At 31.2% G+C, this 24323-nt stretch overlaps 2 protein-coding genes across 4 annotated transcripts; both read left to right on the top strand.

Annotated features, from left to right (window-relative positions):
• Nucleotides 1-5232: 5232 nt before the first annotated feature.
• On the top strand, nt 5233-15647 carry LOC148194740 (histone-lysine N-methyltransferase ASHH1-like). 3 transcript variants are annotated; one of them, XM_088096942.1, is made up of 11 exons: nt 5233-5444; nt 6285-6317; nt 6440-6534; nt 10384-10540; nt 10912-10998; nt 11170-11254; nt 11336-11429; nt 11569-11767; nt 12821-12855; nt 13961-14411; nt 15212-15647. In XM_088096942.1, exons 2-11 carry the CDS (start codon nt 6315-6317, stop codon nt 15362-15364), a joined length of 1359 nt encoding a protein of 452 aa, XP_087953068.1. In that variant the 5' UTR covers nt 5233-5444; nt 6285-6314; the 3' UTR covers nt 15365-15647. The 3 variants fall into 3 exon arrangements, with proteins under 3 accessions (XP_087953068.1, XP_087953066.1, XP_087953067.1); XM_088096940.1 differs by having other exon boundaries at nt 5237-5444; nt 15226-15647; XM_088096941.1 differs by having other exon boundaries at nt 5238-5444; nt 6470-6534; nt 15226-15647.
• Nucleotides 15648-17893: 2246 nt separating this feature from the next.
• On the top strand, nt 17894-19661 carry LOC148194739 (phytosulfokine receptor 2-like). The gene has a single exon (XM_088096012.1). It carries the CDS (start codon nt 18291-18293, stop codon nt 19404-19406), a length of 1116 nt encoding a protein of 371 aa, XP_087952138.1. The 5' UTR covers nt 17894-18290; the 3' UTR covers nt 19407-19661.
• Nucleotides 19662-24323: the final 4662 nt, after the last annotated feature.

Below are 24323 nucleotides of genomic sequence, written 5' to 3'. Positions count from 1 at the left end.
TTTCAACAAGCCCTTTTTTTTTTTTAATCTTTCACTCTCTTTTCTTTAGACACTTTTTTATAATTGGATGATTATTAAATCAATTTATTATAAACTACAGTAAAACTTACTGTTAATTTAGAAATAGCATATTTCTTAGACAACCATTTTTTATTGAAAACACCTTTCACTTTTTATTTATCAAATTTATTACACTTGCTTACTTCTTCACAGAAAAATTAAATCTCAAATGTATTTTAAAATAATAAAAAAACATTTTCTTACATTTCTTTTTCACCGGAACAAATTCGTGCTAAGTTTTACAAATGAATCACATATCATATTCAATCAAATATGCTAAATCTTGACCAACACCCTTTTATTGGTAAAAAAAAATTCACTAAAAATATAAAATTAAGAAAGATAATCATTAAACATACATATATTACTAAGGTTAGCTTCAATATATTGTCATACAATTAATAATTTAATTAATTAAAGAAAATAAGATAAAAGAAATATTTTTAAGAATTCTCTAGTGAGATCTAATACTTATTGAGTTTTATTAATAGTGTAAAAAATATAGTATTTGAAAAATAAAAATACCAAAAATAAAAATAAAAAATTTGTCTTGTTTTTATTTTGGTTTGATTTCATCTTCTCACGTCATTCTCTGTGGGTGTGACTGCGAACTCATTTTTAGATATTCACTTGCCAAATTTACTCTGGACACGTCAGCATGTGGTGGGTCCTGGATTCAGTGGCATGATCCAACGCTTCTGATTGAGATTGATATACTCCACACCACTCCTTTCTTTTTCAAGGAGTTAGGTTACCCAAGGGCACTCCTGACAAAACCAAAAGACAAAATGTTGCATTTAACCAAAATATTATTCAGTGAAATTTTGTCATCTTCTGTGTCAGAATATAATTTCATGAACCCCTTTCGATAATTTTCAACTTTAATTTATTTTAAAAATTATAACTTATTTTAATGGGTTAAAATCAAGTAAAATCCACTGACTGTCCTCATTTTGTGGTAATACTCACCTTCTTTCACTTAAATGAAATTGTTATTTTTAAGTAATTTTAATCGCTATTAAAATGTTTATTTTTGTCTAAAAATTAATCAAAACTAATATAAATATTTTTATTATGAGGATAATTTTGTTATGATAACCTCTTACTCGCTATGTTTATTTTAAGCAATGAGTTTCCTTATTTATAAATAATACTAGTCAGTTGAATCATGCTAAATTCTTATTTATTTAAATATTATTTTGTTGTCGTATATTTATGAATGCAAAATATCCTTATAGTTGAAAATCATGAGACTAATAGGTAATAAAACTCGTTTAAATATTTCTGTAAATAAGAAAAAATTAAAAATAATTTTGTACAGTAAAATTTTTCTGATCATCTTAGTGTTGAACACTAAACTATAAGCCAGTAATTAAGAAATTATTACCTCGGTTACATCATCACTGTTATGTATAAATTCATAGTCACTTAACCAAGTAGCTAGTCAAATTTAGTAATAGAGTTTGGTTTGTCTCTAAGAAGATCTCTCGATCCCTAAAAATTGTTCACTTATTCATTAAAATATAATAATATATTCTTATTATTTTTAAATATGAGTATTCATAAAAGATTATGTAAGTTGTGATAATATTTTTAATTATATGATAAATTGTAATTCAAAATTCATTTTGTAGTGTGCCAAGGGGCGAAAATAATTTCTATAATTTTGTCGGAACTGGTACAAAAGAAGAGAATAATTAAAAATTATGAAAGTGATTTTTAATTAAACAGGTGTACAAATATGATAAAACAAATTCAATAGTTCTGAATAAAAAAATGGAAGTGAATGAAGATAATTGGTTAAAATTATGATTTTATAAAATTAAGTTTTGAAAAAAAAAAGTAATTAAACGAGAGAGAGTGTACTTTATTTGTATAAGAATTGATCTTTTGCAGGGAAGAAATCTTAGGTGTTTAAAAAGAATAAAAAGAAGATTGGAAGGAAATAGAGAAAAGAGAAGTTCCAACCTGGCTATGACGCTTTAACCTTCTCCCATATAAAAAAATGTTGCTTTTCCAACTAACAATAATAATCATAAATATTCCATGCCCAACTTGTTCACTAAAGCTTTATTCATTCTCCTTGCAAAGTCAGCTTTTTAACCATACACACCACCTCTTTCACCTTCATATCTGTCTTTCTTCTTCCCAACATCTACATCTTTTCCATCAACTAAACTGAATAAAAACTATAACTAAAACAAATTTATAATATAAACCTATTCTTAGTTAATTTGTTTACTAAGATTCTGTCAAGTTTTAAGGTGGGGTTTTATATGTAATATACATAATGTATTAGTATAAAATTAATTCTCAGCTTCCTTCCTCTTATTGTTATTATTATGTATGATTATATGTGGTGGTATGTCAAAGAGGATGTTTCTTGTGGGTTACATAAATATCAGTAACATATGAGTTAACTATATAAGAGATCGACACTATTATGATATCACTGTGAATTATAGGAAGGAGTTTTCTGTGGATTACACAAACACCAATAATATCTAACACAACTATATAAAGAATCAATATCACTCTTTATTTAAAATCTTAAGGTAATGGATTAAATGGTCTTTTATCTTTGTATATTGTTCTACTTTCTCATTTTTATTAAATGTTAGACTCCCAACATTTCTATCAAATGTTAGATTCCCAACAAATAAAGTAGAAAGTTAAATAGACAAAATAATACAAAAATGATAAACATATTCCGTTGTTGTTTACATATATTTTGGTACTTATTAAATTGTTGATGATTTACTGTTTGAATCTACTGTTGCATGTATATGAATTTCATTCTATTTGATAAGTAAACATTTTTTAAGAAATACTGGAATGATTATAAATAAAGTAAATTATATAGATTTTAAAAAAATCCATAAAACTGTGGCTTAAATGATAACAGGAAAAAAAAAAAACTGATCTACCAAAATCATCCACAATGTAGTAGAAGTTTTCCATACTGATGCTTTACAACAAAGTATACATTTATTAATAAACATTTATAACCACTTTTTAAGATTCACAATTTTTTACTAATTTTATATTTATTAAAATAACTCAATATATTAAATTTATTATTTACAAAAAGAACCAAAAATAAATAATAATTTTATCTACATAACATATAATTGTAACTTTTTAAAATTAAAAAAATATTTTATAATTTTCTATATTAATAATTATTATCGTGTTTACTTTTTAATCGTGTTTATTTATGATATTAATAAAAAAACTTGTAATGATATACAATTTTAAGATTTATAATTTAGAATTGATATTTTTTTTAAACTCAGTCAATTTTTAAAAATGATCTAAATCAAAATTATAAAAAATGATTTATTTTATAATTATTTAAAAGAATATAATTATATTTATTAGAAAAGAAATAATACGTTTTATTTTTTATCATCATAAAATAAAACAAACATACTTGCATCTAAGTATAGGTGTTTTTCATATAAGTCAATTATTTGTCATGTATTAAAAATTATTAAATAATATAAATTATAAATAATCACATTAATCCTGATGAAATTTATATTTTACAAAATATAGTTTTTTTTCTTTTTGTTTGTATTCACTTAAAAATATTATTATTTACTTCCAGTTTATGTTTACGTTTTGAATGTTGCTCAACGCGACCAGGAACTGTGGATCTGAAAGAGAGAAAAAAAAAACAATCTGAAAATTTTGAACAAATGTTTAAGAGGAGACGAGACAATCACCATGTGCGACAAAAAAAAGGAGTTCGAAAGACACTGAAAATGTGTAGGAGTTTTGAGAAATACGTTGGTGATGATAGGATGGTCGCATGGTCAAAACAATCAAAACTGTGTGATTATCGATCAAAACTGAAACTCCAACTACAACAGAGCTGCTATCGACAACAGCGGGTGCAATGATAAAGGAATTTGACTCTGGTATCATGTTCAGTATAATAAAACTATGTATATGATTAATCTTCTTTGGTTTGAATATACATATAATGTAATTTATTTATGATATAAGAAATATTGATAAGTTTACTATACAATTAAGGAACAATAACAAATAAATTAAATATAAAACATAAAAATAATACATCTAACACTTTTATCAAATTGATACATACAAATAGACAAGGTTGTCGTTGGCCGCACAAAGATAACAAACATTTATTTATAAAATAACTTAACTTTGACACCATGTTAAATATAGTATGTATGAGATTAATCTCTCTTGTATTGAATATACATATATTCATACAATAATATTAAATAGTTTTTTCACAACAAAATCTAATTAAATAAATATTTTATGAAAAAAAATTAAATAAATATATACAAATAAAATATTAAATCACTTGTCTTATATTTTTATCAATAAAAACTAAATTGGTTAATTTATTATTATAATAATTTTATTAACGAGAAACATGAGAAACTTTAATTAGACTAAAATAATGTATTTTTTTATACATATGATCATGATAAAGATGCAAATTTTCTTAATAGACAGTTTCATCAAAGCAATAGTCAAATTATTATGTAATTTTCATTAACTATTAGTGTTCTCAAAATGGATTGTAACTTGCAAGCTAACTCAATTCATCACGGGTAAGCCAGGTTGGGTTTGAAGAAAAATGTAATTTTTTTATGCGGGCTAGTTTTCAATCCAGCTCACCGAGTTGAATCCGTGGTGAGTCGGGTTGGCTCACTAACCTACCTAATTTAATTTAATTATTTATTATTTTTGTTTCAATATTATTAGTTAGCATTTTTTTTATTATATTATAGATGCTGATAAAGAATGAGATGTTTTGAAGAGAGAAAAATATTATAAATTTTTCAATTATTCAAGACTCTAATATTATAAATAGAGGAGTGATACAAAAATTATATATAATACTTTTTTTTTATTTTTTTTGAATGGTTAGTGTGATGTTTATTTAGATTTAAATTAAAAATATAATTAAATGAGCGAGTGAGTTAACCTGCTTAACCCACCAACCGATAAATCGGCCAAGTTCGAAATCTTTAGTATACCATTATGTACATAGATTATAAAATAATGTTTTATTCTTTTCAAACATAAAATTTTAAATTTTAAAATAAGCAAAAAGTTAAATTTATTTAAAAAAATCAAAAAATCAATTGATAACTTGATCTAAGTTTCATGTACGTAGTTACGAAAATATTTCCTTGAAAAAACCTTTGATGAGTTGAGTTTCGGTCCTGTGAGTCCAAAGCCAGGGCCATCTTTGGCGTCATTATATCTGTATTTGGCCTGCACCGTTTATGGAAACCCACCGTTGCCGACGCAGATCTTCTATTTACATTGGAAACCGATAAGCACATTCAGAGTTGGTTCCTTGATCATTGCGTTTCCCTTTTGTCGCTCAGGTTTCACTCTCACCGTTTTTTTTTTCTCTTCTGCAATGATGTTGAGTTCAATTTTTTGATTATGTTAAATTCTTAATTTGGGAGGCGAATTTAGCCTTACCATTGTTTTCGATGTCTCGTTTTATCCCCTCTAAGTTTTAGGGTTTAGGAAATTCTATTTGAATTATCTATTGTTCTAACTGTTCAAGCTTATTCTTAGTAGCGGCTCTGGACTTGTGAAATTGTGACTCGGTAGGTTAGGTCGCCTTCAACTACCTCGTGTCCCTATACATTAAGTTTAATTGTGATAGGGATAGCACCCAATTAAAATGAAGACAAGTAAAAGGAAGGGCCAAAAACTGGAATAATATCTCTATATTATGCCCAGAGAAATTTGTTATGACATTGTGTTTTTTCAGTAGATTCACACTCTTGCAATTGAGAAGTCGTGAAACTGTAGGTTGAAATAGTTTATAAGGAAAACATCTATTGGGATTGCTTGAATGGGTAAAGCGCTATTTCTAACCCATGTCTTTAATGGTGGAAAGTAGCGATATATGTTTGTTCTCACTTCTTATCTTGTTGAAGGAAATTTTTAACAAATTAAATTTTATTTATATATATATATATATATATATATATATATATATATATATATATATATATATATATATATATATATATATTTTAAATATAGAAAAAATGAACTTGATCCTCCCATGGTGATTACAAAGTTGTGGTTGTTTTTCTACATTTCCATTTTGAATTAGTTATTACATTTACTTTTGATACTAGAAGTTCCGATTAATTTGCTAGTTGATAAGCTATCCCTAAAATTATGTATGTTTTCCAATTTCACAGGTTACCACTACAATCTTAATCTTTGCGTAGATGGTAATTTTTTCTTCTTTATCTTAGTTTTTTACGTTACTTCCTTCCCCTTGTCTTACCTTTTGCATTTTTATATTATTATTTTATTAAAAAACAATATTGTTCATGTTAGTGTTTGTTTTCAGTCAATTAACAAGGACATTGTTACTTTGAAGGATCCTTTTATTGAAGAGTTGCCTCAGTACATACATATAAATCAGAATGAGTTTTTCATGCGAAGGTTAGTAGTTTCTTATACAGTATTTCCATTATGGTGTTTTTTTTATCACTCCCTCCTCCTCTTCTTTGTTGATAAGTCCAATTCTTTATGATCATAGCATAGCATATTTTGATGGAAACTGCTTCTTATTATGAAATTGAATCCACACCCCATGTATTGTTGAAACTCAATTCATACCCATGCATTCTTGAACTTGATTGACTACTTATTGCTTAATGCTGTCTCACTATAATTCACTTGAGATTGAAAGTATAAAATAATTCTTGAGGGCTTGATTGATCCCTCTCATAATCTTCTATTTATAAAAATAAATTGATACAAGAGTACATGATTAGGTAACCTTAGTAGATACAATATAATCATGATAAATAAGGTAACTCTAGACACAATGTAATCATGATAAATAGGGTAACCTTAAACACAATATAATCACGATAAATAAGGTAATCCTAGACACAATATAATCATGATAAATAGGGTAAATATTCTAACAGTCCACCTCAAGCTGGAGCATACAAATTGTATGTGTCAAGCTTGGAATAAATAAACTCAATCCAACAAAATCAACTTGTCTAAAATGTCGAGACAATAGACGTTTTGGCTCCGAACAAGATGCACATATGCTTCAAGAGAGAATGTCTATAAACCAAATTGGACTCATAAACCAAATTGGACTCACAAACCAACGTAACCAAAGAGACTCTTCATAAGCTTATGGAGAATAATATTGGACAACCACGAAACTTCATCTAGCACCATGAACCTTCAAGTAATGACTTTGACAAAGTTGATTTCCATCAAAAGTGAATGACGAGTGGTAGACAACGACAAACTGCAGAAACTTGATTGCCATCAAGTAAGGATGGGGCCTGCATGACTAAAAGCGATAAACTACAAAGACTGGATTCCATAGAGAAAGGATGGGGCTTGTAGTGGCGAAAAGCGACAAACTACAGGGATTAAATTGCCATCAGTGACTGATGGGGCCTGTAGTGGTTGAAAGCGACCAAACTGCAGGGACTAAACTGCCATCAAGTAAGGATGGGGCCTGTAGTGACTGGAAACATACTCCCCTCAATGCAGGGACTAAATTTCCATTACTGACGGATGGGGCCTGCAGGGATTAAATTGTCATCACTGACTGATGGAGCCTGCAGGGACTAAATTGCCATCACTGACGGATAGGGCCTGTAGTGGCTGGAAGCGACAAAACTACAGGGAATGCCATCACTAACTGACGAGGTGATGGGGGCCTACAGTGGTTGAAAGGACAAAACTGCAGGGACTGCCATCATTGACTGATGGAGCATGTGGCTGGAAACATATTGCAGTGGTTGGAAGCATACTCCCCCTCACGACAAACGACGGAAATGATGACGCCGCCGATGACAAATCGTGAAGGTGGAAGATCATAATGGTATCTTTTATTCATCAAAGCATCCAAAAACAGATCTAATAAGGGACTGGTGAAATTGTTTGACTAAGATTCTGAATCTGGCCAGAAATAGACTCTCCTCATGCCATGAGGAACCTTCAACCTATGACTTTGGTGTTGAAATTCCTTGGTGTTAACTAACTAATTATTGACTCTCCTTGGAGACTTGTAAATAAATGACACAAGCCATAAGGAACATCACAACTGCTACAATACGCAAAGCTAAACAAATATTATGAAAGGAGGCTAAGGAACAATGCTAAAACAGAGGTATAATGCTGAAATAGAGAGTTTTTTTTTTCTTTGGTCGAACGAGACGAACGACACTGACGCCGTGTGATTCCGACACCGGAAAGGTGGCGTGTGACAAAGAAGCGCCGGAAGCTTATCGGAGAGAAGTCGTGCGTGACAAGATGAGAATGAGGCAACGACTAGGGATGGGTCGCACTCCTCGAGGCGCACAAAACCCCTAACTTCGCCAGAGAAAATGTGACAATGGCGGAGGCGAACGTCGGACAAATGCGGCGCACATGGCGACGCCTGGATGAGAACTAGCCCTCTCGCTCAAGGAGGCGATCCAGACCACTAGTCGTCGGACTAAACTGTGGCAGCAGATGGCAACAGAGGACAATAGACGGTGGTTGGCAGCGGACGGTGGGAAACAATGGATAGCAGCAGACAATGACGAATGACGTCGAGAACAGAAGTTGATGGTGACAAACTTCTACAACTCCTCACAGTGGCAAAACAGTGCTAGATGGACAATGACAAATGGCACCAGACAACGACAAACGATGTCAAACAGCGACAAACACAGCGGCGGTGCCTGGACAGCGGAAAACGGTGCATAGACAGCGGAAAACGACGCCTGGACAGCGGAAAAGGGCGCCTGGACAGCGGAAAAGGGCGCCTGGACAGCGGCAAACGGCGCCTGGACAGCGGCAAACAATGCTGGACAGCGGCAAACAATGCTGGACAGCGGCAAACAACACTGGACAATGACAAACAATGCTTAATAGTTGCGGACAACAACTAAGGTTTGAAGACTAGACAAAATTTAGAACGAAACTGCTCATTTAGGTATTTTAGGAAAGATGAATTTTTTAAGGCCGCCGGGGGCCAGCGCCGCCACCGGCGACAACAAAGACAAAGTAGGAAGAGACTCAGACAACCTGCTTTATACCAACTTGAGATTGAAAGTATAAAATAATTCTTGAGGGCTTGATTGATCCCTCTCATAATCTTCTATTTATAAAAATAAATTGATACAAGAGTACATGATAATTAGGGTAACCTTATTAGACACAATATAATCATGATAAATAAGGTAACTCTAGACACAATATAATCTTGATAAATAGGGTAACCTTAGACACAATATAATCATGATAAATAAGGTAATCCTAGACACAATATAATCATGATAAATAGGGTAAATATTCTAACAAATTCTATTAACACAAAACATGCATCTTGATCGGGTTGTTTTTATGAAGTTATCATACAAAAATCTATTGAACAATTTAGCAATGCTGAATTTTGTTTTGGTAGTAATTTAGAGTCTCGTATGATTTCATTCATTTGAACTTTCTATTATGGTTATTGGTGTTTCTTTTGTTGTCCTTATTCATCAGCCATTTGACATAGTTGGAAGTTTGATAGAGTTTGTTTGGATGATTTCTTTTTTCACAAATACTTATATGAGAAGAAAAAAAGAAATAAATTACGTAAGTTTCTGTAAAAGTTAAAACTAGCTTATGCCAAACTAATTTGTACAAGTTTCCTCATATTAGTTTCTCCAAAACCTAATATTTTAGTTATGTATAAGTTAGTTTTAGCGGTTGAAGATATCAAGTATTTCATTTTCCTTTTTATTTGTGTCTCCTATAAGTGATTGTAAATAAGTTTATCTAAATAGACACTTAGTCTCAATTTCAAGTATCATCTCTCTGGCTGTCTCCTGATGACTAGATTTTGTAAGATGAAGCTGTCCATTTCCTTTGAGACAGTACCCGTGGAGAACTGGAGAGGGAGCATAATGGAAGGGGTTACCGGACAAACAAGAGTTAGTAAGATTAAGCAGCCCATCCAAGGAATAGTGGACATCCTTCCCAGTATCTGAATGTGTAGAAAACTTAGTAAGGACAGTAATTCTAAAGATGTAAACCTGGCTAGGAAAAGAGTTGGTGTCATTATAATTGGATTACATCTTTTAAAAAAAACCAAATACTGGTTTACTAACTAATTACATTCCTCACCATCATCTACACCAGCCTAGGTTATAAAGCCCATTGTACCCCTTACTATCAATCCAATCTTAAATGCAAAATCTGATGAATATTTTGTATTGGAATTCTGGATTAAGCATCAAAAGTTTTATTGAGTTGTTTACCTTTCACTTCATTTCTTTCCAGGCACAAAAAACAGAAGGAGGAGGATATTGCTATATGTGAATGCAAATATGATGCTGATGACACTGACAGTGCATGCGGGGATAGCTGCTTGAATGTTTTAACCAGCACAGAATGCACCCTTGGTTATTGCCCTTGTGATATCTTGTGCAAAAATCAGGTGAGTTCATGTTTAGCTCTGTATACGGTTATATATATATATATATATATATATATATATATATATATATATATTATGCATCTGTTGGTCACAAAAATTTAAAGATACATTTTTTTTGTTTTACTATAACTACCCTGCTGGTAGCTAGGGTTGATCATGAGAAGTTAATTCCTTTTTATCTCCCAACCTGTGTTTGAGGGAACTTGACCTAATTATTGCTTACTTATATTCTGTTTTTTTTCCCTTTCATTTTATGAACTTCTCAGTGGTGCTCAAGAATACCCTTCTAGAATGTTTTTGAACCTTTGAATTTATTTTGGACGAGGCCAATATCAATTACTATATTCATGCTCCATATGTCTTGGTTACAGAAATTTCAGAAGTGTGAATATGCTAAAACAAAGTTGTTTAAAACTGAAGGCCGTGGATGGGGTCTTTTGGCTGATGAGGATCTTAAGGTAATCATATGATATAATATATTGCAATGAAATTAGCAAAAGGAAAAAGGGAAACTTTCTTGCAAAAACCTGATGAATTTCAATGCATTTTATATTTTATGGGCATGGCTTATCATGTAGTCATTCCTTTAGTTCAGCAGTGCCACACTTCAATTAACATATTTCATATAGGCAGGACAATTTGTCATCGAATACTGTGGAGAAGTTATATCATGGAAGGAAGCCAAACGTAGATCTCAGGCTTATGAAGATCAAGGTAAAATGCCAATAAATTCAATGCTTCTGTTTGTCTGGTATTTGACTGTACGTTTTTTAAAAACTTGTTTGCTTTTTGCAGGCCTTAAAGACGCATTTATCATTTGCCTTAATGCATCTGAATCTATTGATGCAACCAGGAAAGGAAGCCTTGCTAGATTTATAAATCATTCCTGGTAATCACTATATACAAAAATACGAACATTAAGTAAATCGAACCTGCTAGTATGCAAAATATAGTAGGCGCTTTTTCTTGTTCTCCTTTGTTTCCCTTGCCCAAGGTTTGATATCAAATGAATACTTTTAAGTTTGCAGTCAACCGAATTGTGAGACGAGAAAATGGAATGTGTTGGGGGAAATAAGAGTTGGAATATTTGCAAAACATGATATTCCTATTGGAACTGAATTAGCTTATGATTATAATTTTGAATGGTTTGGAGGTGCAAAGGTTCGTTGCCTATGTGGTGCACTCAAATGTTCAGGGTTCCTTGGAGCAAAATCTCGTGGTTTTCAGGTAAGCTTTATATAGGTAGTTTTAACCCTACAAAAATGAAGTGCTTGGATGAATCCTTTTGATACTTTGCAAGGCGTGATTGTTGTAGTCTTGTAGATTATGAGCTTTTAAGTCCCGCTGATAGTTTGAAAGATGATGGTTAGATGTTTTTTTATTGTAGTGTAGACGATTGATTATAAAACCTAAATAATATGGAAAATGTGTTAATGGAGGCTTTATTAAAGAGACGAGCTCTTCTGTTCAATTTGATTATCAGTTTTGATCCACTGCAGAAAACATGGTAGAATCTTGCCATAGGTGGTTTGGGCATGTGTAGTGATGATCACTAAAGGTCTGAATTAGGAGAGTAGATCACATTGAGGGTAGCCTTAGTGTTTGGGGCAGAGGGAAGCCCAAAAATTATAAGAGATTTTTGGGAGGAATTTAAAGGTCTATAGGTTGCCTATTGAACATAGGAGCAATTGTTTCTAGGTATTATGTTTTATATCCAGGAATCACATTCTCATGAATACTATGTTCAAGAACAAAATTTCCATTAAAATGTTTGGTTGACATTTAGTAATTTTATGGTAAATAAATTTATTCAATAAAAAGTTGAAAAAATGAAAGTGGAAGAAACTTATATAACTTATGTTCCTGTGAGAATATTTTCATCACCAAGGGAAACATGAACATCTCATTACTAAGAATCAATAATTCCTGAGAAAATTTATTATAAACTTGTACCAAACATGGTAATTTGGTATTCAGTAGTTCACTTTCTTAGGAGTCCTTTTTAATACCTTGAAACAAAGGCTTTCTTTGATTGATCCATGTAACCAGCCTGACTTACTGGTAAAGGGCTTGATTGTTGTTGTATCAGTTTTGATCTAGTGGAATGCACGCGCTGAAAATCATTTAATCGGGGGAAGCACTTTTTTTAATAATTGGAAATAGCTAGCTTTATTCCTTTCTTTTTCTTAATTTTCCTTTTTTTTATTATTATTATCATTATTATTATTATTATTCATTTTTAATCACTATTTTTCCTAATGTTGGGAAAACTATGAGCAGGAGGATACTTATCTATGGGAAGATGATGATGATAGGTAATTGTTGATGTGTTCTTTCGTTACGATTCATTCCTCTCTAAATAACAGCTTTCATCTTCTCTTTTAGGAATCTGCTGACCACTGTAATAATCAAACATAAAATGATTTAGTATTGAGTACCTATCCCTGAAACTACTGTCATTGTTTCAAAATTTTGCTTTCTTACTATGGGGAAACAAACTACCATCATCAACCAGGTTACAATAGCACATGGAAATCTTGAAAATCCAGTCATTACATTTTAATTTTGGAACAAAGTTAAAAGTTATGTCATGAAATGTCATTATATATATATATATATATATATATATATATATATATATATATATATATATATTGCATTAAACATTATAATTTTAGGGATAAATGTTTTTACTATTTGATAATATTGGTTATTTTGTGATTAGCCCCTCTATAATTTCTGTTGTGATCCCCCCCTCCCCCCTTATATTTAACCTTGAAAATAAAGTACCGTGTTTTATTCTCTCACCGGTGCATCTGTCAGGAGAAAAGGTGAGCGACTTGTATTTCTTTGCAAATACAAATAAAAAAGTCAAATAGATTAATTCCAAAAACATTTTTTTTAGAGATTAAAATATTAAATCATTTCATTTTTAATATACAAAACCGAAGAAAATGACTATTTTTTTTACTTTCACTTATTAACCTAATTTAGAAGATTCTTTTCTTCTCCTTATTGAAATAAACTTTTTCTCCCGATATTTATTTTTAAAGAAAATAGATATACATCGACAATGGAAAAATGGAAAACAGTTTTACACTTTTTCGGTCACAGACCACAGTGTAAAGTAGCCATTGAACTTTTATTTTATTGTATCAGAGCAAGAAATGTGAGCATTATAACTTTTCAATAAACAAAATTTAATTATCTCTAAAATACCTGATTAATAATTCTAAAATGCCTGATTAAGATTAACAACTCTTTTTCCTGATATTTATTGTATTTATGTACAACATATCTACATTGTAAGTTTTAATACACAATTAAAAATAATGCTAAATTTATTTACACCGTTCCTTTCATTCCTTTTTCTCATGGTGATTTGGTGCATGATTTTCTTGTTGATGTTTTTGGTTACAGGTACTCTGTTGAGAAAATTCCTGTATATGATTCTGCAGAGGATGAACCAGTGTCAAATGTTAATGGACGAACTGAATCCTCTTTAGATGTGATGCTTAAAGCTGAGCAACTATCTGAGTCCACTGGTTTCAATGTTCAGTCCCTTGATTCAGTTCAGATGAAAGATTTAGATGTCAAAAAGATTAAGACTGAAGTAGCAGATGAGGATATGCACTTGTACACCCACGATACTGAACAGACGCTTTCACAAAAGAATGCAATGATATCACGAATCCGAGGTAATGCTGCAGGCAGAAACTATCACATTGGACCTAGGTCCATTTCTACCAAAAGATCAAGGGCATATAATGGCGGAAGGTTTAAAAATCTCGTAGAGAAGAGAATTGATGCCAAGTTTGCTGCTGGCCTCCTAGCATCCAAGGAAGCACAAGAGGAGATTTTAAATTCTGAGGTACATTTTCGTTAGATTTTGTTGTTGCTGATTACTGAACATTATAACCTTGGCTCTTAATGTTGTCATTAGCGGGGACTTAATCTCAGGTACGTCCTCTTGCAAAGATAGCTTTAGTAATGTAGTTATCAGATTCGTGATTGGATCTGGAGGATCCTTTGTTTTAAATGACTAGTTCATAATCTAGATTTATCATTTAGAGAAAAGTAAATGTCTTTGAACTTAGCTGGAAGCCTCGAAGAGTTTATCTAGGGGGTGGCTGTGCATGATTTTGTAACTTTGAAATCGTAAAAGTTGTTTAATTTGGTGGCAAACCCCAATCCTATCACTTTATATTGTGCGGTTGCAAATCACCTAAATCGTATTTGTTACTGATTTTAATATAGTTCACACTAATCAAGAATGTCAAGTGAGAAAGTAAAAGTGCATTTGTTTTTCATTCGAAATTAGTAAGTTTATAAGCTCTTCGATTCTACTAAATGGTAAATGAATTCTTCCTTTGAACTCTGCACTCTTGCTTCAAAGAAGTAAAATCCTTTGGTTTCATATTGAGGAATTCCTTTTCCTCTGGTCCCAACCCCCTCCAAATCTCTTCATCCTGCAATTACTGCTTAATGCACATCTCTTCTTACCATCACTGCTTAATGCTAATGTAAGAAATTACAAAAGGATATCAATGTCAACATCGAGACGAAAATAATCAAATTGTTGGGCATAGTTTAGATGTGAATTGGAATAGGGGTTTTGTGCATCATAGTAAATGCTTTATTATCACTCAATCATTCATCTCTTATTTAAAGGTGTCTCCATGCAGAAAAGAAAGGATGATGCTACATCTACTCTTGATTCCTTATACGATGAAATACGGCCTGCTATTGAGGAACACGAGAGGGATAGCCAAGACAGTGTATCCACCACTGTCGCAGAGAAGTGGATACAGGCTTGCTGCCTAAAATTGAAGGCTGAGTTTGATCTCTACTCGTCAATTGTGAAAAATGTTGCTTGCACTGCGCAAAGGGCACCTGGACAAGCAAAACCTACTGAAGTAGATAATGAAAACGAAATTAAGTTCTTGACAGGTTGAAATTCTCATTTCATTTTTTCCCATCTGTAATTTTCAACGTCACTGAATGTGTGGGCAAATTTGGGGGGTACTTCTTTTTAAAATTCGTTAAGTTGAGAATCTAAGACTCGATGAATAGATCTTTTCAATATTTATTTGTTATTTTTGCCTAATTTTCCCATATATTTTTCTTTTTTTGTGGAAATGAAAATACATGGAATAAACTATAGGTTGCATTGGAAAAATGAAATACAAATGGTATGTTCGTTGGTCGCCTGTTAATAAGAAGAATTATTTTAGCATGGATGTAATCTTCTCATAGAGGCCAAATCAATGATAACTTCATTAATTACTTGCCAGACATCCCTGTCTGATTGACTGGTTCAAATAGAGCGAATTGTTAATCCATTGGTATCGCATATTCATCGTGGATATTCCTCCTATTAGCTACAGACACCGAGAGTTGATAAGACTGATAAATTTCTCTAATGTGTTATATATATATATATATATTGACCTTCTCATTATACTAAAATACCTTTCTTTTTATTTCTAAAATACCTTGTCTAGATAGTCTTTGATATAGTGAGGGAAGAAAAATGAAATAATGGTGGTACAAATTGAAATTAACTAAAGCGGAATTATAAATTTTTTGCACTGGAGGAAATAAAAAGCAATCAGAGGTGAAATCAAAGAAATAAAATAAAATAAGAATTATAATTTTAGGGGTATATTCAAAAAAAGTACGATATTTCTTGTGAAGTCTCTGTAACTGGAAAGTAGTCTCAGACATTTTGACCATGTGAAATGAAAGGAGAATGAAGTTATTTCGTCTCCTCATGACTACCCATTGCAACATAAATGTCCTTTTAAGCGGAAGGATGCTATTCTATTTTTTCTCTTTACTGTTGTTTTATGTCACTTGTTTTCAGTATGTGCATGACGAACTTCCATGTTAATAAATGATTGGGACGTTGTATATATTAGTGTATTTAAATTAAATTATAGGACTGAATATATTTTTGTATATGAAAATTTGGTGATAAATTATAATTTGTTATACGTTCGAAATTTTAATATATTTTAACTTTTAACTATAAAATAAATTAATACAATTTTTTTAATCAAATCATAATATTTTTTTAGATGTCAAATGAGTAAAAAAAATTAACGTAACAAAATTAAAAATATTTATTTTCAAAATTTAAAATCCAAAACTTATTAAAGTTTATGTTACAATTAAAACAAAATAACAAATTTTGATTTTGAATCAAAATTAAAAATTAAAAATATATTTAATATTTTTTTCCTACTGACCGCCTTATCTAAAAAATCTTGTTTTTTTGAACATAAGAAATAAAGAAGCCATTGCAATTGACGGAAATACTAGATCCACTAAAGAAACAAAAATGGAAGGAAAGTTTATGGGTACCTCGATTGACTATTTGTACTATATCTATTTTTATTTTTGTCGATTTTTATTCTTATTTTTATTAAAAAAGACAGTATATAATCACTAGAATTCCTATATCTTTATACTTAGTATATAGGAATTCTAGTGATTATAGCTAAGCCGATATATATCATAATATACCCTTTTCTTATTCTTAGTATTTTTTTATTATTCTTTTATTTTATTATTTTGATCCTGTATGTTTTTATTTTTTATTTCAATTCCATAATTTCTTTCATTTTTAGTCAAAGAAAAGAAATTATGGAATTGAAATAACCCGTGTTCGCTTCTGTGGATTTGCAAGGATGGATATGAATGGATTTGCAGGATACCCCTTAATACGGTCACTCGCATATATGCGAAGATTTGCATTGATTCACAATAAAATCTCTATTTTGCCCTTAACAGAGTTATGAAAATACCAGCAGGCATGAACAAGGAAAGGTTGAAGACGATTTAGGGGACTGCATAATCGGTTACAGAAAAATATTTTGGATGGAGTGTAATCGGTTACGGAAACTGCGTAACCGGTTACGCTGGGAAGTTATACGAATTGCCAAAGGTGTAATCGGTTATTCCAGCTTGAGCGTGGTTCAAAGACGGATTGGATGCGTTAATAAATAATATTTTATATTTATTTTATAAAGAGGGGTATTTTGGTAATTTATAATTTTTATCAATTAAATTAATTTTTAAAATCTATCACATCAATCAAATTCTACACTAATTACTTCCAAATTCACTCTCAGCCACCCACAAATCCACTCAAAAAAACAACAAAAAAAAATTACCCTCAAATCCATTCAAATCATCACCTCTAAATATTTCCCAAAGAACAAAACCTTGGAGTTTGAATGGTTCCAATCCCAATGCAACAATCCAACCAACCCCGTTGGAATAAACATGTGAAATCACAATTTAGCATGAATACGAAACCAGATTTTCAATCCTCAAGGAAGTAAGTGCAGATAATGGGTGAAGAAGTTCAGTTGACGATTATAGATGAAGAAACATAATTCAAAACTGTGGCATAATAACAGAGTATAGATATTGAAGCTGAAAAGACAGCCATTTGATGTGAGAAACCCTTCTCCTTCCCTCTCTAAGGTCAACAGAGCCACTAATAATGAACCACTGAAGTCAACAAGAGCCAAAATTCACAGCAGAGGAGGAAAAAGTAAAAGAAAAGTGGGGTTAAAATGGAGTTCATGAGTTAAGCAAATCCGTTGACTGGTCTCCCATCAGCATTTCCACGAAATCACTATCACACTTCCTCTCCATTTTCCATTCCCTCTCCCTTAACCATTCATCTCTATCTCTCTCTCTCAAGATCACTCAGTCAATCAATCATTCCACCCCTCCCATGGACCACGCTTTCCAAGCCATCGTCGCTGCCATAGGTAGCTTCTTCGTCGTCACGCTTCTCCTCGCCGGCGTCATCATCCTCTGCCAGCAGTACCGCAACTCCTCCAAAGCCCGCACCCGCGCCATTCAGAGATCAACTCGACCCGCCCCCGCCCGCGATGCCTCTTTTTCTCTAGCCGTTGTCGACGCCAGCTGGTCCTCCGACCCCAACCTCATCAAGATCACGTGGGAAGAGCTCGCCGTCGCCACCGAAAACTTCTCTCCGCACCTCATCGTCGGCGACGGCAGCTTCGGCCTCGTCTACAAGGCCCGCCTCTCCACCAACGCCCTCGTCGCCGTCAAGAAGCTCTCTCCTGACGCCTTCCAGGGTTTCCGCGAGTTCCGGGCGGAGATGGAAACCCTAAGCAAACTTAACCACCCAAACATCGTCAGAATCCTCGGGTACTGGGCCTCCGGCCCGGAACGCTTACTCGTCTATGAATTCATCGAAAAGGGAAACCTCGATCAGTGGCTCCACGAGCCCGATCTCTCCCGCTCCCCCCTGTCCTGGGAAACTCGAGTCAACATCATACGCGGCGTGGCCCATGGGCTTTCCTACCTCCACGGGCTCGAGAAGCCCGTCATTCATCGCGACATAAAGGCCAGCAACATCTTGCTGGACTTCAAGTTTCAGGCCCACATCGCTGATTTTGGGCTTGCCCGCAGGATGGATAAAACGCACTCCCACGTTTCGACGCAGTTCGCCGGCACTATGGGGTACATGCCGCCCGAGTACATTGAAGGGTCGAATGTGGCGAACCCGAAGGTGGATGTGTATAGTTTTGGGATTTTGATGATCGAGACGATGTCAAGTCACCGGCCCAATTTGCCAATGAAATTGGGCCAGAGTGACATTGGGATGGTCCAGTGGGCGAGGACGATGAAGGAGCAAAATGCGGAGATGGAGATGGTTGATGTGAATATTTCAAGAGAAGGGTTGAGTGAGGAAAGTGTGAGGGAGTATGTGCGCATCGCTTGTGAGTGCACCAGTCAATTGCAGAAGGAAAGACCATCAATGCCAGAAGTTGTAGAATGGTTGGATTCCACGCCTCTCAAACTTTTCATCCCACCATAATCATGTAAATACCTACTACTCCTACTACACTCACCCCCATTAAATCTACCTCCACTTGTTTTACTAAAACATTATTTACCTTATAATCATACATCTTCTGTTCAAGCTTCCAGTGTCTTCTTTTCTTTACCATTTTAGAGATTATCATTCCCTTTTTTTGTGTGATTATTTTATTTATTATATTGATTTCATTGTGTTTGTAGATTTCACCTCAACCAAAATTTGAATAATATTGAAGATTTTCGATTCCTCTCATGCCTGGTTGTATAACTAGTACACCAATATATTAAGTTCAAAACCAGTTCAACGAAAAAGTTCAAATTTATTTCTACCATTCAAAGTTATTACATGATTTTATTTAGCTTAGATTTAGAACATGGTTTCCAACTTGGATCTATACCAAAAATAAAAAAGATGAGTGATCAACTCACCTTAACACTAGGAACAAAGTTAACCCAATAACATTGAATAAATAAGTTCATTACATTTAATCTCAATAAAATAAATAAATAAATTAGTCACGAGTGTCATATAAAGTATAATATGCAAGTGAGGATAAATTGAATTTGAACCCCTCCATTTCTAGTTGATTTATCGCTCCCTTCCCTCTCTTTTTCTCTTCAACTCTTTAAAAGATTTCTAATAAGACACTCTCATTTAAGTGAAAATTTTCAAAAGTGTTGCAGTAAGGTGATTTTCGCTTTAAGAGGCTACATTTTTGTTTGAGCGAAAAGGATGGAGAGTTAGCTAATGTTTTTAATCAAGTGAAACAATGGACTTAACTTCCTTTTTTATCATCAAGATTTCCTTTTGAAATGAATTTTTCATTCATGTATTCAATACTACATGAACATTATACAAAAAATGATTCTAAATTAAGATAAATTTTAACTAAAGTGTACAACAATTAGTTTTTGTTGAGTGTCATCTAAAAATCTTATTTCTATTGGATATTGATATTTATCATCGGTTGAATGTTTAAGCCCTTTATATTTCATGACCTAAAACAAACATAATTGTGTGAAGTATGAATCCGTCCTACAAAACTTAGACGATTTATATCATAACATGAGATGACTTGAAGAAAAGTACATGACACCCTTAGATACCAAGCAATAAAAAATGTGTTTCCCGTTAACTAGACTAAGATCTCCACATATATCCTCATATTGAGGACTACTCATGAATGCTTCAATTTAGAGTTTTGAAAAACTTTGGATTGGAATAATAACAATTCAAATATTGATGGTATATGTTATAAAAGTTTTAACACAAAGTCTCCAAATATATATATATATATATATATATATATATATATATATATATATATATATATATATATATACCAACTTTGAAATATAGAAAAAAATTGTGGTGAAATGTAAAAAAAAATTATTTTTACATGACCGGTCATACACTTTCAACTCTTAGATGACTTGGTCTTCTAGTTACTCCTGTCTCCAATTTGTTTGTTATCGAATGTGTTAAATTTGTATTAAAGTGCTCAAGTAGTACTTTACTTGGACCTCTTATTTATATTATTTGTATTTTTGTATAATCGTTTAAGTACTTTGAACTACTTGATGGTTTGGCCTTCTTGTCACTCTTATCTTCAATTTGTTTATTATTAAGTGTGTTTCGTTCATCCTGAATGACTCGAGTAGTACTTGTGTAACGTGCTTCAATACTAAGTAGGTGTTTGAACGTAAGAATATATTAAATACAATAATTAATGTTAAAAACTATCTTATTTGGACCTCCAATTTATACAGTTTGTAATGAACTTTTACTTACTATCGACTTCGTTACGGTCCAATCATGTCATAATACAAATTAATTAATTGATTTGTATTATGTTTCTTTTAGACTAGTTAATTGCGTTAGTCGTCAAGTGTTTGAGATTGACAATCAAGTAGATTGATCAATCTACATATTGGTATGTTAGTTTTGATTACTTGACCTGTCAATATATACTATATGTCACTTATTTTTATAAAATTAAAGATTAATAAAAATAATTATTGTTTGCACATTCAGAAATATATTTATTTACAATAAAATAAGTTATAGAAATATATACAGTTTTTTTTTAATTTTAAAAAATTCTTGTTCTTCCACTTTTCTTAATTTTTTTATTTCATCACACTAAGGGTGTGATCACTTTAGATGATTGATTTGAGGGAGAATGAGTAGATGAATTTAAGGAGAATTGAGAGTGAATTAATTGTTGTTTGTTTGAAGGGATTTGGAGGTGAGCAAGAGTGAATTTGAAAGTAAAGTGTGTGAAGATGAGTATAGAATTTGACCGATGTGACAAATAAAAAGAAATAATTGATAAATATTGAAGATTACCAAAATACCCTTAATAGTATAAAAGTAATATAAAATTGTAAATTTTAATATTATGTATAATTGTAAAAATTATTATAAGAAAAAAATATTAAAATTAATTTTTAACATAAAAACAATTATATTATTATTAAAATTATTATTATTATTATTATTATTATTATTATTATTATTATTAAGGGTTATTTTTGAAATTTTATTTCTCATCCCTCGAATCCTCTCCACTAAGGAGGAATTGGTTTTAACCCTCATCTCTCAAATTCTCACTCACAAATCCACACAAATCACGAACATTCTCAACTCTCTTTTTCTTTATCACAAATAGTAAATCTCTCCAAGCTATACCATGTTCATATTGATGGGTGTATTATATAGGATGGAGAGTTTAACTATTTTCTTTTAAAATTTTGTAATATGGTTCAATCTTTCATTTTTTTCAGTGACATAATGAAAGTAATTAGTTTTAGCTACATCATATAATAACTAATTTAAATATTTTTAAAATTTGTCTTTATCCAAATTTTAATACATTTTAATTTTCAAATTTAAAAAATAGTAAATATAACAATTTTTAACCCAACAATATCAATTTTTTTATATATTAATCTGTTACTGAAAAGTAAAATGTATTAACGGGTATAAGTAATTCAAATATCAACTTAAAAATAATTTAAAACATTAAAATTATTTCACATAAATAAATAAAAATATTATATTTATTTATTTTTAAAGTTTTAAGACTAAATTTGTTAAAACTCAAAACCTATTTAATTATTATGATTATTATTACTCAAAACCTATTTAATTATTATGATTATTATTACTTATCCAATTCTTTTTATCTATTTCTTCCGTATGTAATACACACAACACAAATTTCAAAGTAAACAAAACATTATTTATTATAAAGTTTGGTTGGCCCAAATATGTTAAATTTAATATTATTTTGTATCGGTAGCAGTTGTAAGTCATAATGACAAAGACAGGAACATAATATTTAAAATCACAAATCATTATAATGGTATGTTATTTTTTATAATTTGATTTTGATATTTAGGCGACTTATACGAATACATGAGACCGTGTCATTCGCGCCTACTGTTTTTATATAGTTCGTCACCATATTCTACATGTGTTTATTATAAAACGATGGAAACAGTTGAAATGTTGATCAGAGTTTTCGTTTCTATTTGAGATTGTTCTCTCCCTCTCACAGTAAATGGTCAATTCAAGTATTCCAAAAAACTGTTCTCCCACTTTATTCATTCCCTACTTATTTATCTACTCAAAACTCTACCATTCAACTCTTCTTTTCTTTATACTCATCACTTCTCAGAGAAAATAACAAAATAATAGATAAGAAATTATATATTATTATGTTAATAATTTATTTAAAAATGAAATTATGATAAACTATTAACTATATATAATGGAGTATGATTTTACCCATCTATTATATATCTACTTTTTCTAAATCTCTCCAACATCCCATAGAAATTAAAAAAAAAAAAAACTTTTTAAATTGTGTATTTACTCTATTTATATTTTTTGTACTTTCTGTATCAACAGTAAAAAATGTTAATTCCGTCAACAGAAACAAATGCATCAAGGCTCGAGTCCAATACACCAAAAAGCTTATATTTAAAAGAAATTAAAAGAAAAACACTTTCACATTATATAGTTTGAAAATCAAAATAAAATTTTCAAATGTATATTTTTTAACCATTTTTTATTTTAAAAGTATGTAATTCAAAAATTATTTTTTACTTTCATATTTCATAATTAAAAAATTAAAATGAAAATTTTCTTTTATTTACACTGCCTATAATATATATATTTAGAGTACACAACCTCCAAGTCGAAGAAAAAAAAATGAAAAACTTATTCTGTGATAAGTTAAAGTCCTTTAAGAATACACAATCCGAATATCTAGGGTAGATGAAAAAACTTAATTTATGGATCAAAGTTTCTAAGGTATAAATATATACTTTGTAAAAATTATAAATTGTAACCATTATTGTATTATTTATTTCTACATTTTCCTTTTCCTTTTTATCTTTTTTTTTAAATCCAATTATGTTTTTAAAGACTATGAAAATGATTGTCTCACCATGTTGTCACAGAAAGTGTATAGCAGATAGTATTTTTTGTCCAGTTTGTTTGTTTTTTTTGTACTAAAAGGATATATAAATTTGAGAGGTGGACTGGGTTGGGCCGTGCAAAAGTGCAATTTGGAGGCTTTTTCTGCACCCCATCAAATTTCTTTCTTCACCGATCACTGAATATTATAAATATTCATAAAGGAAAAATACAAGTAAATTTTAATATTGATTTTTTAAAACATAATTGATGGTTGAATGTAAGGATAGAAAAAGATCCGCGCCTGCGAATATTTGTGGATAAAATTCACGACGGATAGTTGGTATCCACGAATATTTACTATCTAGAATTTACAGGTAACGAATATTTTAATATCCGCTTATAAATGGGTCGGATATAAGTATTGTACTATTTGATCTGTGGTGCCAGTTACCTGCAAAAAAATAAAAGTAATAATTTAATTTATAT

This window comes from Vigna umbellata, chromosome 8 (genome assembly GCF_029865625.1).
Source record: "Vigna umbellata cultivar VRB3 chromosome 8, Vumbellata_1.0, whole genome shotgun sequence".
NCBI lineage: Eukaryota > Viridiplantae > Streptophyta > Magnoliopsida > Fabales > Fabaceae > Vigna > Vigna umbellata.
This window is presented reverse-complemented; position numbering and strand designations above follow the sequence as displayed.

Excerpts from the sequence above, each read along its gene's own strand:
- LOC148194740 (XM_088096940.1), top strand. Across the intron at positions 11,255-11,335 it reads TCAGGCTTATGAAGATCAAG|GCCTTAAAGACGCATTTATC; the intron begins GTAAAATGCCAA and ends TGCTTTTTGCAG. Across the intron at positions 14,412-15,225 it reads AGGAGATTTTAAATTCTGAG|AAAAGAAAGGATGATGCTAC; the intron begins GTACATTTTCGT and ends GTCTCCATGCAG.
- LOC148194739 (XM_088096012.1), top strand. The coding sequence starts at position 18,291 with ATGGACCACGCTTTCCAAGCCATCGTCGCTGCCATAGGTAGCTTCTTC.